This window comes from Seriola aureovittata, chromosome 11, assembly GCF_021018895.1.
Source record: "Seriola aureovittata isolate HTS-2021-v1 ecotype China chromosome 11, ASM2101889v1, whole genome shotgun sequence".
NCBI classification, from domain to species: domain Eukaryota; kingdom Metazoa; phylum Chordata; class Actinopteri; order Carangiformes; family Carangidae; genus Seriola; species Seriola aureovittata.
Window position 1 is genome coordinate 12,721,609 of NC_079374.1, and position 16,904 is coordinate 12,738,512.

Below are 16,904 nucleotides of genomic sequence, written 5' to 3' on the forward strand. Positions count from 1 at the left end.
CTACTGATTTTTTTAATATGCTAAAAGTGCTTTAGAGCCAGATGGCAGGTCTTGGTTGAGAGAATCTTCTGTTTATGGATAGACCTGAACCAATGAGGAGGGCTTTATGACGTGTTAGAGATTAAATAGCCATGTCCGGGGATATACACCCACAGGGCCTCAGCCCCCTGATACTCGACACTGTGGCAGTTGATCTGTTGGCTACGTTACCGCATGGTGCCCCCACACTTAGACAGGAGGGTGTATTAGCATTTTAGGATTGGCTCAGTCAACAATATAACTCCAACAAGAATGTGATGAAGAGGCAGAATTATCCTTACTTTGGCCTTCCTGCTTGTGAGAAACTATTCGGTCTGTCCCCAAAGTGGTCACTGGTCAGGAAGAGACTTAAGGCATGGCCAAGGTCTCGGTATGAGCAGAAGTGACTCGCTGACCTCTGTAATTGAGATGCAGGAAGAATACTGCATTCGTATCAAATGAAAAACTATTTTAACGCAGACAGGAGGAGCAGTTGCCAGGGAAAATAAGTTGATCGAGGAGTTGTCTGCTCCTTGTGGTTTCGTGGCAAGACCTGCTGCCGAGTCTATGATTAGATTGAACATGCACTAATTTAGCTCAGACTCGCACCAGAGGGATATGCTCCGTGTCAAGCAGCGATTACATCCCCTGATAGGTGCTTGAAAAATGATAATTGTTAAGTTAACAAGATAGAGGTGTTTTAACTGTCGGGGAGAGAATGCCCAATAAGCTGTTTTTATTGCTCGTGCGAGGGAGAGAAAGGGAGATTTAGCAGCTGACAGAACAGCCAGGGGAGACACTGAACACTGTAGCTCAGCACTGGCAGCGCTGCGAGCATGATTTGTATGTGCTTTTGAGAGTAAAAGTTAAAGAGATAGTCTAGCCGCATACTCCTTTCTTTTTTATTTTATTGAAAGGCAGATAGCACGTCCGGGCATTATCCCACAGCCAGATAAGAGCTCAGGCCCCTGACATTGTGCTGTTGCCAGGACTGTGACTACAGCTTCAAAGCCAGTGACACGTCAGCTTTTGATCTGAGAATAGGCAAGGGCATCTGAAAACCACTGGTCAAAGTACAGATCACTCACATTTGTATGCTGAGCTGAAAGGTGGCACGCAGCTGCCACCCTGTCTCTGTGCATGCAGGAAAAACCCATGACCTGCCTCATATGCATGCACACAGAAACAAGACAGATGATAAATATTGTAGGAAATACTTTGAGTGTCTGCAAACACGCAGATTTGAAGCGTGCTAACGACATTATCTCATGGACTCACACTACTGTTTTTGGAAATATTTATTCTCTGTAAACATTTCTTCGTGTTTGTTCATTCAAGCCAGGCAGTTACCTTAAACAGTGAGTAAACAGTGCACTGTATACCCAGTATGTTTGGTTAGATTTAATTTTCATCATGGCAAAAGCTAAGCTATGTGAGCTGTAATATATTACAGGCTACTTAAAGTTGTGTTTACTGCTGAATTAATCTCCTGTATGGTGGTTTAGTGCTGTTTGGTAAACTTCCTGTTTTCCTGTTCCTGAGGAAACAAGCAAGGGACATGAAATGCAAGAACATTTGATTAAATATCAAATTAAATACATTATAAAACATTCAGCATATAATAAGTGGCATAAACATCAGGAACCGCTATAAAAACGCCCTACAATTCATTAAAATTTTCTCTCTCAAGATATTTAAAATGAAAACATGGTGTAAGAGCAGTTCCAGAGATGACACACTGTTTATCACTGTGAAAAGAGAAAGACCAGAGGCTTTATTCACAAAGCTCCTTAGAATAGGACTGTGGTCCAAGAAACCTTCACTTTCACTTAGGACGTAGGACAGAGGTAACAGAGGGGAAGACCAAAATGGAGATGAGACGAGAGTCATAGGGAGGAGGCAGAGAGAGAGAGAAACACAATGAAGTAATATATGGTTCCTGACAGGAAGCAGGGAGATAGAGATAGATAGTAAGAGAAAAAAGTACCGCTGAGAAGGAAAGGAGGGAGCAGGCAAAACTAAACCTTACTGCAGCTTCTCCTCCTCAAGGTTCAAATTGATGATGCTTAGTCATGAATAATCTATCTGCTTGTTTAAGCTGAAGTCAACCATCTTTTAAAACACAAGTGTGGTGATATTTTTGTTACCGTCATCAAATCCCATGAAAAGACCAAAATCAACAATGAATCGACACAACTAACAAGAAGTGTTTATGTAGCCAAAGCCTGACATAGCTTATTCTTTTGTACAACAGAGGTCTGTTGTTTAAAAAGCAGGACACACACACGAACACACACACATACATTATTGAGCCACACTGTTGTATTGGGCGACTGGCTCTTCATTACAATAAATCTGGCCAATGTAGTTTGTTTTAAGTAAATTCCTAATACACCGTCCTGCTGCTGTAAATGCTCATTAGAGCACCAAATGTACCCAACGCACACACCGTTTACTCCTGCTTGTGCCCAGCTGTTTCTGCCAACTGTTGAGCCTTTATGAAACAAAATCGTGTAAGCCATTTATAAAGATTGGCATCTGTGTTCAGTATATTGTGTAATGTGAGACAAATATATAAGTTGTACAGCTGCTGAACCACTGAAACCTTTTTGCAACTTTACAATCTAGCATGACTAAATCAAAAGCGAATGTGTTTTCAGTTTAATAATGAATATAAATAGATAGAAAATGTCCTACAAACTGGACGACGGAAGACCTTCACAGTCCGTAATGTGAAAGAGAATATTCTGTTGTAGTTCTTTCTTAAGCATCTCCAGGCGCACCATTTTCACAAAAGTGTAAGGAACATTATATACAGCATGCCTTGAAGAAACATAGAATATAGATGATGTGATGCATAAAACAGAATGAGAGCAAGGCCGTGTACAGCTGTGTCCAATGAGCCTTCATCACTGAGACCTTGGCAAAGCAGAAAACATTACATTCTTCTGTTCTTTCTTTCAGGGGAAATCAATGTGTGACACAACATTTAACTTTGATGTCACAAGAAAAACTGATAATACAATTACAATATAATACAGTTGCAATATTAATATAATTACAACACAATTACTATATAATTAGATGAAAAGAAAGAAAAAAAGAGATCAGGCTTTATAAAAGAATCATTAACGTGTGGTACTTCAAGTTGGGTTCAGGGTAGAATTATCTAATCATCTAATTAAATCCTTTTCTGCAAAGCTCCAAGTCCCCCGTATTTAACTATAACACTATGAACGTTAAATAATACACTATAATGTTGCAAGTTTAAGTACATTTGGGGTTTTTTTTTGTTTTTTTATCCATTAAATGTTTGTGTGCTAGTTAAAATAGGAGACTTAAAGTGAATTGTTTTTCAGCCTTCTGACGATAAATATTTTCCAGATAGTCTAATGAGTTTATAAATGGTTTATTTGGTTGAAGAAATATAGTTTTATCATCCCATAAAGGACCACTGCATCATTTAGTGCATCTGAACAATTAAAAATCAACAAATCTGGAGATAAATGGTTTTTATTGGGCAATGATAAGGACAGTCATGTGCCAAGTGTGAGTGTGTGAAAGAAAACAAAATGTATTGTCTTTTCCCAGCATGTTGGCAGTGGTTTATGTTTTGTTGAAGCTGTTGAAGTTATTGAAGTCCTGTGAAACAAAAATTATAATATCCTGGTTTGCACATCCAGTGAGTAAACACTTCTATCAATAGCCTTGTTGGCACTTATTACTGAACCATAGGTATCACATAATAATGCCACCTTTACTGTCATGAGGAATCAGTATCACACATAATGATATGTGTCATCTGTTATTATGCCAGTGAAAACAAATACAATGTAATATCCTGATGTGAGGTGAAGGGGAGGCTGTTTTGTCTGTGATCCTCATGTTGATTTTTAATGAGAATATCAACCCTGTAATAGGTAGTTGTTTATAATGTGGAGCTTCTCAACACACAAACACACACACACACACACACAAACACACACACAGACACACACACACACATACACACTCTCTAATCTCTGCTTCCTCACATACCATCATCATCATCATCATCACAGGAGTGATACTGTCACATGATTTCCCTGATGATGTCCTCCCCACTTACACCTGTTCCAGTGGCAAGCACTTTTTCCCTGTGAGACCACACGGAGATTCATATAAACATGAAAGTGTGGGGTGAAAAAAACAAAATTAAATAGTTGGTATCCATTTGAAATGAATTTCCCACCCTCATTTCTTTTCCAGTTGCTTTCATCACCCCATTTCTCAAAGACATAGTGCCATCTAGTGTGCATTGTGGCTGGTTGCATGCCTGGGTTGCTTGTTGCAGTCATATTATTTATTCATGGGCAATGCGCAATGAGGTGGGACTTTTTCCCAGAGGCACATTTATTATTGTGTGAAAAGGCCTTTCAACATTTCCTCTTCTTTTGAAACTTTGGTCCTTTAAGCATCAGACATTTGAGGTATTTTAGGTTCATTGAATACTTTTATTTTATTCCGAGTGGATGTCTTTTAGCGTTCTGTCTCAGTAGGGAGTTTTAGACATCTGCCAAGACTATTTGTTTGTTCTGGTTTTTGATATAAAAAAAACACTCAACATGCATTCACACTTATATCAGATATATAATGCGGAGTAGAACTGTAGAATATGGAATATTAAAGACATTATCAGTCATCTTAGGTACTTGTGCTAAAATAATGTTCAAATTGTTTATCTATTTTAAGATACATGATGCTAATTCAATATTAACTTTATGAAAATGTGAGTTTGTCAGCAGTGTAATTCACCTATTTGCACAGACTCGGTTTTGCTGGCAGATCCTGAGAAAAACTGTGAATCTCTCACTAAACTTAATGTGCGAGGTTTAGTCAAACATTGCCAGTCAATCTCTTGCATTGAGTGCAGCCTTGACCCTCTGGGCAGTATCAGAGCTGCTGAAGTGCTTTGGCATCAGTGTGACAGGATTAACACATCAAAAGCAGTGTCGGGGCCTACAGCAGCGTCACACAGTCAGTACAGCACCTTTCATGTTCTGCTCAGGTTCACTACAATTTCACGTAAGCCAACAGCAAGTCAGACGGAAAAAGATAATGGGCCAACCTGCTGCTATCAGGCTTTCCCTCAGCTTCAGTGAAATATGTCAAATTCTGTGTGTTTGATGAAAGATTGGAGTTCAACAGGCTCAAGTCAGGAAACGATATCTGACTGTGTCACATGGCCGGGATGCAAAGGATCATTTAAGTCTGACATTCAAGCTGAAATTATTGCTGCAAGCCTGCGTGGTCTCACTTTTCATGATGCAAACCTTCAATAGTCGACATGAAAGGGAAATTAAATCCAAATAATTTTTTCGGAAGTCGGGGGTTGAGATGTCTCAGGAATCCCTTTAAGATAAGATAAGATAAAATGTGGGTGGGGCAGTTTTATAATGAATTTACAAATGAGCTGCATCATGACAAACAGGTGTTAAAGAAGACTAAAGCTCAGTTAAGACACAGTTAATTCGACAAAATGCTAAATTTAAACCATACCATTTTTCATACACTGTATTCTCTTTCCGATGCTTTAACAAGGATGTTATGGTAATGACTGATATTGTTGTAAGGCTTTGGGGGCTACAGCAACTTATCACCTTATAAAAAGGCATTGGTCATAATGTGTGCTATCTTTTGTTATTTATTTTCTTGCTTGGGAGAAATAATGTCTTATAAAACAAACTCCACATTGGTTGCAAGTCTACATCCAGTTCATATTTGATCAGATTTTATTTTTTTTCTTTTCAGCAGCGGTACACTATGTACTGCATCAGCTGTTAACTTTAAGGCTGCGACTGCTACACTGTAACACAGACTTGACTTGTTTATAGAAGGGTTTTGTTTTTTGTTTATTGTTTTTCCACCCATGTAACGACCCCTGTCTCTGCTAAGGTGGTGGACATAAAAGAGAAACTGAAGCTGTCCAAGAAATTTTGGTCCAACCTGCCTGAGGCGATGTGCGTGGAGGACAGAGTGACCGCTGGAAATGCCAGCGATGAGGAGTGCTGGAATGGACACACCAAGGGCAGGTAAGGGGCGCCAGGGCCCGGGGCTTTAATGCAGTCCAGTACAAAAGGTTATTTATAATTCCAACGTCTTTTCAAGTCGCCTAATGTTAATCAGTTTAATCCTGGAATTAAGGAGCAGATTTTGTGCTTTCCCTGTCTAAAACTCATTTTAAACTCAGAGCTTGACATACTTTTCGATTCGACTCTACAACTAAACAGAACGGCTGTGGTCTCTTAAATACCCAAGAGTTGATCATTTTGGCCCATGGATGCATTCCTATGGATATAGTATAATATGCGTTCATGCTATTTGCCATTTTTATCTGTTTCATTTTATTGAATTGTGTTTTCATTCTTCTTTAAAATGTGCTACCAGCATAGTCTTTCTGTTTCCTCTATTAATCTGATTTCATTTTCAAGGCAAATGTTTGCATAAGAATTCCAGTTGCCTACAGCCATCACTGAGGTTACATTTAACTGATGTGTGCTGCTTTCATGCATAACGTCAAATGTGTGATCAAAAGACATTCAGCAGTCATATTTTACATTCCTTAAATAACTTGTACAGCTAATACTCTAACTCTGTGAATTGGTGTTGTATCTGACAGTGACTAAAAAAGAAAGAAATCAGCCACGGAAATCAAATGTTGCCCCTTTTAAGATTTCCGAGGTATATACAATGGAGGGTGGCCTGGGCTTAGGGGAAACAAACGCTATTGTGTCTGACGATTTGCAGAATGCCCTCACGTGATATCCCGCTGATTATTTATCGCCAAGAATGCAGGCAGCTGACATGTTTTCCCTGGAGAAATAGCTCACATGTGCTGTATGTAGGATTGTTATACCCAACATGATTAGGTCAAATGTTCATTTTACCAACATTGCTTTGTCCTCAAAGAGCAATTTTCAAAGTGCTGCATGAGAATGAGACCCAAATCTCAACACAGCAAAATGTTTGTGTATTCAAGTCCACTCTTAACCTCCCTGTGGTCTTTCTTTTTCTGATATATTCTGATATGTGAATAGAGGGTTTCCTCTGTCCCCACTGCCATTCAATTGTTTAATAGCAGATAGTATTTTAGTGTTGTGTGGGGATGGCACAGACTCCTTGTTTGACTTCTGCACTTCCACCTTGATTCCAAAAGAACTCTTACATATTACCCTGGCCATTATGTCATATTGTTTGTTGGTGTCCATAAGTGTTAAGGGAAAATAAAGACTTTAATTTGGACTTTGAACTTTGATAATGAGAATTCATTGCACATCAGACAGCTCAGATAATGGGGTTGTCTAGTGTTGTGAATACTGACAAATGAACAATGGCTTTCTTTTCCTTTTAACAAGCACCTTGTCAAAACTAATAACGCCAATTTATTTATATAATTTGTTGTATTTTTGAACTAAAAGGTACTTCCCTGAAGTCCAAAAGGATGGACTGACCAACCAGGTGAATAACCCTGAGGTGGGCGTGGACATCACCCGCCCAGACACTTTCATCCGCCAGCAGATCATGGCTCTGAGGGTGATGACCAACAAGCTGAAAAATGCCTACAACGGCAATGATATCTACTTTCAAGACTCAAGTAAGCCATTGCCATGGAGAGATACGTGACAACATGCGTGTGTTTTTTTTTTTTTCTTTAGGCAGGAAATGTATTTTTAGTCTCGCCATCCCTGCCCGACTTGGTCAAGTTCATGCTCCAGCTTGTCACTCAGCGAGGCTTTGAAATGCTACCTGCAGCTGTAATCAGTATCAATAAAGCCACAAGATGCACTGAAGAAGAAAATAAATAACAAAGGCAGTCTGCAGTGAAAAACAAAAAAACAATGGCAATAACCGTAGTCTTCATCAAGGTATATGTGAAACACTGATGAAGACATTTATGGAAGGATTTGGAGGAGGGACATTAATTATATTCTCCTCAATTTAACTACATGCCAAAAGAGTGTACAGTCACATAAAGACAGAGTGGTATTATATGTACATATATCTATCTATCTAAATTCTATCTATCTATATATATCTATCCATATATATATATATTTATTTATTTTTGGTAAACCTCCATTAATTGGTTTTCTATAAATCCAGCAGATATAGTAGCAATATTAACATTAACTTGGTGTCTTGATGTAGTCATTCTTCTTTTAGCTTTGTTTTAGGTCACCACTACCTCTTGAGAGAAACATCTGGCTTTTTTTCACCTACTTGTTAACTTTGTCCGGCTGTCACTTGCTGAGCCAAACTAGATAACTTGCTGGCTGTAAAACCAAAACAATGAGCTAAAATACACTAAAATGGCCCACAGAGCTAAATGCAGACTCAGGTGATGATTCTCTGTAGGTTCATCTTGTCTCATAGTTCTGAGCCCATATAGTTATGACTCTATGACTCTATTAATAGTTGTTTTGTTGTTTTTTTTAAATCATTATTGCAGCTTTAACTTGAATGTGAAATAATATATTGCAGCCTTAAAGTGGCAGTTTAGGATTGTGAAATATGGCTGAATTGTTGACTAATGCTACTCTGCTATTTCATTGATGTGCTCAGCCTGGCTTGTGTTTTGTTATGGTGTTGCAGGCGATGAAGGCAGTGGCTCAGGCAGTGGCAGCGGCTGCACAGAGGTCTGCCCCACAGACATGGACGGTGCTGCCACCGAAGCCCCAGTGGTGAAAGCCGACCGAAGCGGGCCTGTGGGTTACTCTGCCCCGCTCCACGCACCCTCTGTAGCCCTGCCAACCATGCTAGCCCTCTCAGCCCTGGCATTCCACCGACAATGGAGATAATGCTGGAGGAATGGGCCAAACATGGACAGCAGGGTTTTTTTTTTTTTTTTTTTTTTTTCAGTTTTTGTATTCAGGCAGATTGGAGCTACAGTCAAGCAGACAGTATTCAGGCTGCCAGCCTTGAGGCTAGAGGAGTCTGCTCTGAAAAAGAGAGCAGTCATGCATCATGATTTCCCACTTTCCCAAAGATCGTGCAGTGCCATCCTTAGACTTGATATTTTACGGCATCACTTCACCATCTAACACGGATGCTGACCCAACTCAACAAACTCTGCTTCAGAGATTGAAAAAAAAAAGTATTTCTTGCACATATGGCAGGTATTAATGTAGGTAATGTGGAAAAATATAACACGCACTTTGATTGTTTTGATTTTTTTAAATGCAAAAATTGTTTGTGTGTTGAAAAATGTTGAGAATGTGGTTATTTGATGCACCTAAAAGAGGCACAATAAGTTTCATATTTGTTTAATATTATATTTTAAAACAAAGACAAAGGATAATGAGCTAAGTGACATAAAATTCAGGAACATGTCATTTCCATCTAAAGTTTTAATTGAATTTTTGTTCCACTGTTATTCACTCGTGCCAATTATTGATTTTGAGAGAAGTGATTTGAAAATTCATCAGAAATGTCATGTTTTCATGTTTGTTTTTAGATCGAATGCAGACATTATAATCATGTTGCTTCATCTTATGATTTACAATCATTTCAACCATGGAATTTGGCAAGATTTTAGGTTAATTTTACCATGTGTTGGTTCATGGATCTGCTCTGCTCTTAGCTATCCATGAAACTGTTCAACAGCTGCCTTGTGCTACAAATCACAATATGTTAAAAGGGATAAGATTGACATTTTTATATACTCATTTGCCTTGTAACAAATTTATTATCTGCAAAAATGTTATCATATAGTGCTGGTTTCTCAGGCTCGGCTTCAAGAGTAGACAGCCAGGACAGAATTATTATGGAGCAGTTTTTGTCGTACAGAGGCGACATACAGTACAGTAGTGCCATCAGTGTGATGTTGGTTCTGTTGTGTTGTGGGGTGCATGAAATCAATTAATTCACGTCAGAGCGGGCTAAACGAATTCTAATCCTCACTGATATAAAATGATTGATTGATAATATATTTCTGTTTTTTTATGTCTCCATTAAGTGACTGGTTACAGAGTGTTTCCACCTAACCACTGTAAAGCTTCAGTGGCCTGCCTGCACAACCACTCAATAAGGAGATACTACTTTAAAAGATATTTAAATGGTTCTCAAACAAACTCCTTATAAAGGTAGTCCTACATAGTAATCAAAAACCATGACTTTGTCCTGTGCACTTTGTGTAAATAGACATTGCACTATTAAAAGCACAGCAATTCAATACAAAATTACCATGTGCAGCTGTAATCTCTGCATTAATTTACAGTAATTTGGGCCTATGAAAGTTTTTCTGCTGCATCCTCAGAATACTCTACAAGTATTTCCAGAAAAAATGTTTGATAAATGCATATGTGATTTAATAGTCAAAGCTTATTCTGTAACTGCTGTAACAATTTAGATAAAATAGTCATTAAAATGTGCATTGTAGCAACAAAAGTAAAATACTGTCAGACAGTATTAACAAGTCGAATTGTAAATCACAAAATTTTCAAAAAAAATAAATGATTACCACAGTTACGTAAAAGGTGAGGGAATTATTAAGAGAGGAAGCAGCAAACGGCACACAGTGGGTACTGGAAATGCAAAGAAAGGGTCCCTAAATTTATCTGCAAAGCTTGAATGGTTATGTCTGCTGCACAGACAGGCTTGAGGCCGACCACAGTCACCTGTGAAATGAGAATCTGTGGAGACTGGACAGGGCTGAACGCTTCAGTGAAGCTCCTCAGTAGAGCGTACTTACAGAGAATGTGAGAGGCCTGGCACTGCTGAGGGGGGCGGACAAAACCAGCCTGTATGTACGTCCACTGTTCTCTGAGAACCCGTCAGCTCCATAACCACCAGGCCAGCTAAGCTTACATATCCACAGAATTAGCCTGTGTTATACCCTTCGCAGTATATCAATGAATATTTGTTGAGCTTTTCTTTGTTGCATTTAAGTCAGCGTTTGCATCCACATTGCAAGAACAAAAAATATAGACAAATCTGTCAAATGTTTCATTCAAAAGGATTCTTTATTATGAATATTGACCTTACAGGATGCCCTTTTTATGTTTTGTATCATTGAACTTTTAATGGTAATATTTTTGCAATAAAATATTGAAAATGGTTGTCTGGTCAGACAAATGATCTGAAAAATAGAATTAGCAGGAAACGCTATAAGTCAGCATTTTTTACAATCAATGCATTGCTGTATGAATTCAAATCCTGATGAGGTGAAGTCTGTTTGCAGTTTGAATATAATTTCAAACTGAGAGGGGATGAAGAACTAGATGAGCAAATATGCCTTACTGTTTTTCAGTGCAATTAAGATGATTGCATTTGTGTTTTGTTACTGTTCTTGAGAATAAATATTTATTAAAAACGTTCCAATAGATTCGTATTTGTGGCGACTGTTGAAAAGAAATTGTTAAAGTTGCATATTGTGGAAAGAAAGTGCTGGAAATGAGGTCACACTTTGGTAAGCTGGCTAAACCAGTTTGTACATTTATTTTGATTGGCTTCAGTTGAAACTTGTAAGTTTCTATCAATGTTTTTCAGTGGATAGTACAATTCAAATTATGGTGTAGTATGAAATTAGTCTTAACATCTAAAGGGTACAAGTGTCGTTCATTCACATGATTAGTATTTTCCTCTTGCTTCAGGGTCGAGCTTACACAACATTGTAGAATGTCTGCTCCATCTCTCTTAGGTAGGTATGAGTACTGAAGTGCATTTCAGAACAACAGGTGAAATCTAGGCTTCCTCTGTGTACCTTCTATTTGTGAAGTCTGCTTTTATCAGAGGTTCAAAGCCACTGTTTCTTCGTTGACGCAGGTAGAGCACAAAGATAAGGAGGAGCACCAGGAGACCGATGAAGACTCCCCCCAGAGTGGAGCCCAGCACAAACACAGTGGGTCCTCCATCTGCCTCTGTTAAGATGAAGCACAGGTGGAGATAAACATGGAAACCTTTTAGCAGCAGCAGCAGAAAAACAACATTTAAATGTAATCCAGTATGTTAAAAGGGGATTTTTCAAATGTTTTCTCCTATATAACAAAGAGCAATTTAATAGGTTTGATGAAGCTGTGGACCAGCATCTATGATCCAACATTACTTAGCTATGAACTAATACTTCTGATTTCTAAACTAACTTTCTAGCCCATACTGTGGTTTGCAGAACAAAAACTTCTAAATTGTCAATTTGTCAAAACACTGAACTGCCCAACTAAAGAGGACAGTGCTATTAGCAAGTGTGTACTCTCAAGCTAAAGACCCCAATGAAAAAGTAGGATGATTGGGGGGGGGGGGTGGACCTTTGTTGGACAATTACAGGCTGGCATCACTCAGCAGTCTTTTCAGAGACTTGAGCAAAAAGAGAAGGCGATGACTTGATACCCCTCTAGTCTGATCTGAGGATGGAGGTTAATAAAGCTGAAGGAATAGTTTGATATCATAGGGGAAACAATTATTTGCTTACTTGCCAAGAGTTAAATAAGAAGATGATACCATTCATGTTTGTTTCAGTAAATATGAAGCTACCACCAGCAGCCAGTTAGCTTCCAGGAAAACCACTGCATCTGGACCAGAAATAGTCATAACCCTCTTAAAACCACTACCTACACGAATGAGATAAAACATGTTTGTTAGTGAGCTTTAGGGGTGCTGGTTGGTGGATTTCATTACCTTAGGACAGAACCAGGCTAGCTGTTTCATCCTGTTTCCAGGCTTTACGCTAAGCTAAGCTAAGCAAACTGACTGCTAGCTGTAGCTACATATTTCCCGTATAGATCTGAGAGTGGAACCAATCTTCTCATCTAACCCTCAACAAGAATATCAAAATGTTCCCAGAATGTCAAACAATAACTTTAAACTCGTTTTCTCTTTTAACACTTGCTCACCATCCAGGGCAACAGAGTAGGAATATCCCAGCTGATCAGACGTGATATAGATCTCCTCATTAGTGATCGGAGGGAAAAAGGGAACCATGTTGTAGTCCCTGTTGTGACCAATGGGGGCCATCTCATCTGGGAAGGTGGCATTGGATGGAATAATCCTCCTCATCCACTCGTCAAAAATAGCATCAGTGAAAGCGTGGAGCACCTGCAAAGTAAACAACCACAGAGACTTTAATAACATCAACTCTACCACACCATCCAGCATTTCAGTGTAAACCATGAAATCAGACTCTGACCAGAAAGATGGGGTCGTTGGCTGCAGAGTGGGACAAAGAGCTGGTTCCATTGAGCATGGAGTGCACGAGGTTGTGAAGATTGTTGACTGATTCATCCAGTTCTCCATCTGGCTTTTCATACCCTTCAAGAGCATTTCTGTAAGTTGCAAAGCACAAGGTTTGTTAAACTGCTGTCAACAAACTCTTAAAGCTAAGGTTTAAGAGGAATCTACAGGTATAGATTAAAAAGTATTATTGATGCTAAACAGTAGAATATACCTAAAACTAAAGGAGGAGTTGGTGAAGTAGGGAGGGCTGTCAAAGTCCCTGATTCCAAGACAGCTTCTGACATCATTCATGGTCGGCAGAGACATGTTACTTTGCTCCATTATCCCTCTCTGGATGAAACCCTCACTCGTGCCGTTACAAAGAGTCACCAGGCGATTGTAGTCATCCAAACTGAGAGGGGAAAACAATTCAGACATTAAAATGCTTCACTGATTTGTACCAATGAAAAACACTGTTATTTTCCCCACAATATTTAGTTCATTATACTCCAACCAATAATTATTTTGTTCTCTCCCTCCCCGCCGCCTTCAATATTTTGTGCAGACCTGTTACACACCACCCCCCATCTGGAGAATCTGGACTGGTTACTGATGAGAGAGGGGTTATCTGGGTTTCGGGCCCCCAGCAGAGAGTCGGTACAAACGTCACACTCACTCTGCCCTGTGGCAAAGTTCCAGTAAGGGATCGCAAAGTTCTCATTGCCAGTCAGTCTCTGCAGGGAACAGACACATTTTATTGATATTAGTTTACATTAGTATCAGAAATCTTTATTATGGTCAGAAACATGGGGTCATTCAAGAATTATAAGTATCATGCAGTTCCTCTGACTCTAAATTGCCCACCACAGCCCCCACCTCCACGACAATCAAGGTATGAGAAACAAGGTAAAGCTAATGCATGGATGATTGGATGGATGTGTTTCATCCTGATTTCCGTTGTTGAAAGCACATGATAAAGGTCTCCTCCAGTACAGGCTACAAATAAAACTTCTCTTAGGCAGGTTATCTGCTCTAGATATCAGACCCCTGATTTACCAATACCATAAAAATAGTCCAATTTAAGGGTTTGAAAATTAACTGCAAAAGAAACTATTATATAGAAAGTAATAATACAATGAAAAGAAGATAACCCGGAAAGAGAGATAACATGTTTTTTTAAAAGAGATGACACATACCTGTAGCTCTCTCTCCAAGCTCAGAAGGTGATACCTGTGCCAGGTAATGAATGCTGGACCTTTGTGTGAGAAATCGATGGCTTTGAATGGGCGACCTGGACCTGCAGGGAAATTAAGTATCTGATGAGCTCCTCATGGCAATAATGTGCTCAACACGCACTATATGTAAAATTATTATTAATGATTTCTAATTAATGTATGAGTAAACAAATTTAAACAAAACCAAGTTATTGTGAAGAACTGAAAACATTAGAGGCACAGTTTGTTTACAACAGTATTGTTTGTAAACACATTAAAAACAGGTCCATATTTTCAACTATAATAAACTAAGAATTGGCACAAAATGTATGGATTTAATTAAAATTTAAGTAAAACGTAACGATTATGAATTTGAATATGCCACAAACTGATAAAAAAGAAATATATATGTGTGTATATATATATATATATATATATATTATATATATATATATATATATGGTTTTGAGCTTTAATCTACTCATATAATTTTATCTAAAAACATCTGGACCAATTTTAAAGTACGGCTATAAAAAGTAATACCAGTGGAAAAAAAGATGGATCTCCTATGTGAGAGCTAATTTGAATAGATTTTTACAGTTAACACATTCCGACTTTATATTCCTAATATTTCTATTATTATTATGTTCCCATTAAACTCAATCAGCCATATCATATAAACTAATGGTTTTATGTCAAGAAATGTGACCATGCTCATATACCAAGAAGAGTATCTCGGACTGAGTAGTAATGTTGCCACACAAAGAAGTCATAGATGGAGATGTTGGCAATCTGTGGCTCGGTTCCATTTGGTCCCAGGAGTGCCAGCCAGTGCTGGGTGGCAATAACGTAGTCTGGGTGGAGGGTGGTCTTAGCCAGCTCCAGAGCATTCAGGAACTCCTGGAGCTCTTCAGGGGTCAGGGAGTGGATGTTCTTCCTCACCACAGGAGCTTTCCTCTGGTCACAGTTTTGCCCGGTCCAGCCAAATTTACACTGGCCACAGTCATAACCTGCAAAGTTCCCTGTAACACAGAGGGCAAACTAAACGTCAATTCACAGGTAATTTCGTGTTGATTTTAATGATGATATAATCGAATCTACCTCTTCCTCAGCTGATCACTGACAGTATCTTAATAAAACTATACAGCACTCACCAGTACACCTGCAAGTCTGGTTGAAGAATTTGGTCGGCCACCTCTCTCTGTCATCAACATTTCTTAGTCTGTATGGTCCTCCCCAGGGTTTGCTGTCGACTCGAACTGCAGAGCAGATTCCTCTCCCCGACAGAGAGCCACACACATTGGCAGGATCTGAGCCCAGAGCAGGGCAGCACTGCTTGGACAGGATCCCCTCCACTGTGCAGCACACTCGAGGAAACTGAGCCTCTGCAGGCTCAGGCCAAAGGAGTAAACAAAGAAGACCGAGACCCAGGGCGTTCATCATATTTCACTTGTCTGTTTTCTCCTGGTGACTAATCAGTTTGTAGATCAACTTTCTTCTACAGTCAATTAGTTTCCCCAGAGAAGCGTAGAATCTCACTCCGCCACGGTACCCCGTTGTGTATCTTCAAATTAGATCCAGTGATAGTTTTAACACCAGTGGAAACAACACTTAGACCCAGATCATGTTGTGTTCCAGTTGGTTACACGCACATTAAGACAGTCTGTAATTTCTCTTCTTGCTTTTGTAGAGCTGAGAGGGGATTAGACCATAGGTCTTGTGATGATCACCTGACAACAGAGCTATGAGCTAGGCTAAGATCTGGATGCCTGTCTGTACTGCCAGAAGGGACTATAAAGTGTTCCATAGCTTCTCTGTACCAAAAGACTAAACCATGCCTCATTTCACTTTACATAACTCAAAGTATATCAGACAAAAATCAGATAAATACATCAGATTTGCCTCCAACGGAACAGATTGTGGAGCCTTGTTTGTAGACATTTGATCAAATATGAAATAAAATACGTATCGATGTGTGGAAAACAAAAGACTTAGGATTTAGGATTTAGATTTAAGTTTTAGGAATAATTCAGGTGAGAAAATTGAAATAGAAACATTGTAAATCAACTGATTTGTTAAGTCATTCTGATCTATAGCACATGATGACTCTTTACTCTTTACAGTATTATTTAGCACTTGGCCACAGTGGCAAGGAAAAACTGTAGCTCTGTTGTGTAAACTTTGACTAATCACTTTCATCCTGCTAGAAGTGACAGTTTTCAGAAATCTCCCAGCCTGTTATCAGGATGGGTCTGTTCTCGGCTTCCTGTGGCAACTGTTCAGCCCGGTCTCAGCTGACACCCTTTGCTGTGCATGTGAGGGAGAGAAAGAACAGCTGTAGTTGTTGTAATTGTAGGCCTCTGTATTCTTGTTTAAATAATTGTATTCTTATCTTTAACACACTAACAATCCTGTAATGTGTCTGTGATTTTTTATCTAAACAAAACTAGCATCACCACCTATGTAGAAATACCCTGTTACACTTTG

At 39.0% G+C, this 16,904-nt stretch overlaps 2 protein-coding genes across 3 annotated transcripts in view; one reads left to right on the plus strand and one right to left on the minus strand.

Annotated features, from left to right (window-relative positions):
* LOC130177548 (glypican-6-like) overlaps window positions 1-11,372 on the plus strand; it is a 102,138-nt gene extending 90,766 nt beyond the window's left edge. For both annotated transcript variants that reach the window (XM_056389398.1, XM_056389399.1), the window contains 3 exons: window positions 5,953-6,089; window positions 7,476-7,651; window positions 8,650-11,372. In XM_056389398.1, the coding sequence (XP_056245373.1) occupies window positions 5,953-6,089; window positions 7,476-7,651; window positions 8,650-8,855 (519 nt within the window). In that variant the 3' untranslated portion in view covers window positions 8,856-11,372. The remainder of the gene's footprint in view (window positions 1-5,952; window positions 6,090-7,475; window positions 7,652-8,649) is intronic.
* A 111-nt stretch (window positions 11,373-11,483) lies between these two features.
* On the minus strand, window positions 11,484-16,028 carry dct (dopachrome tautomerase). The gene is made up of 8 exons (XM_056389400.1): window positions 15,572-16,028; window positions 15,140-15,439; window positions 14,400-14,500; window positions 13,771-13,937; window positions 13,436-13,615; window positions 13,178-13,313; window positions 12,885-13,086; window positions 11,484-11,915 (listed from the first exon to the last, which is right to left on the minus strand). The coding sequence occupies exons 1-8, from the start codon at window positions 15,858-15,860 to the stop codon at window positions 11,740-11,742; spliced, it is 1,551 nt and encodes a 516-aa protein (XP_056245375.1). The 5' UTR covers window positions 15,861-16,028; the 3' UTR covers window positions 11,484-11,739.
* Window positions 16,029-16,904: the final 876 nt, after the last annotated feature.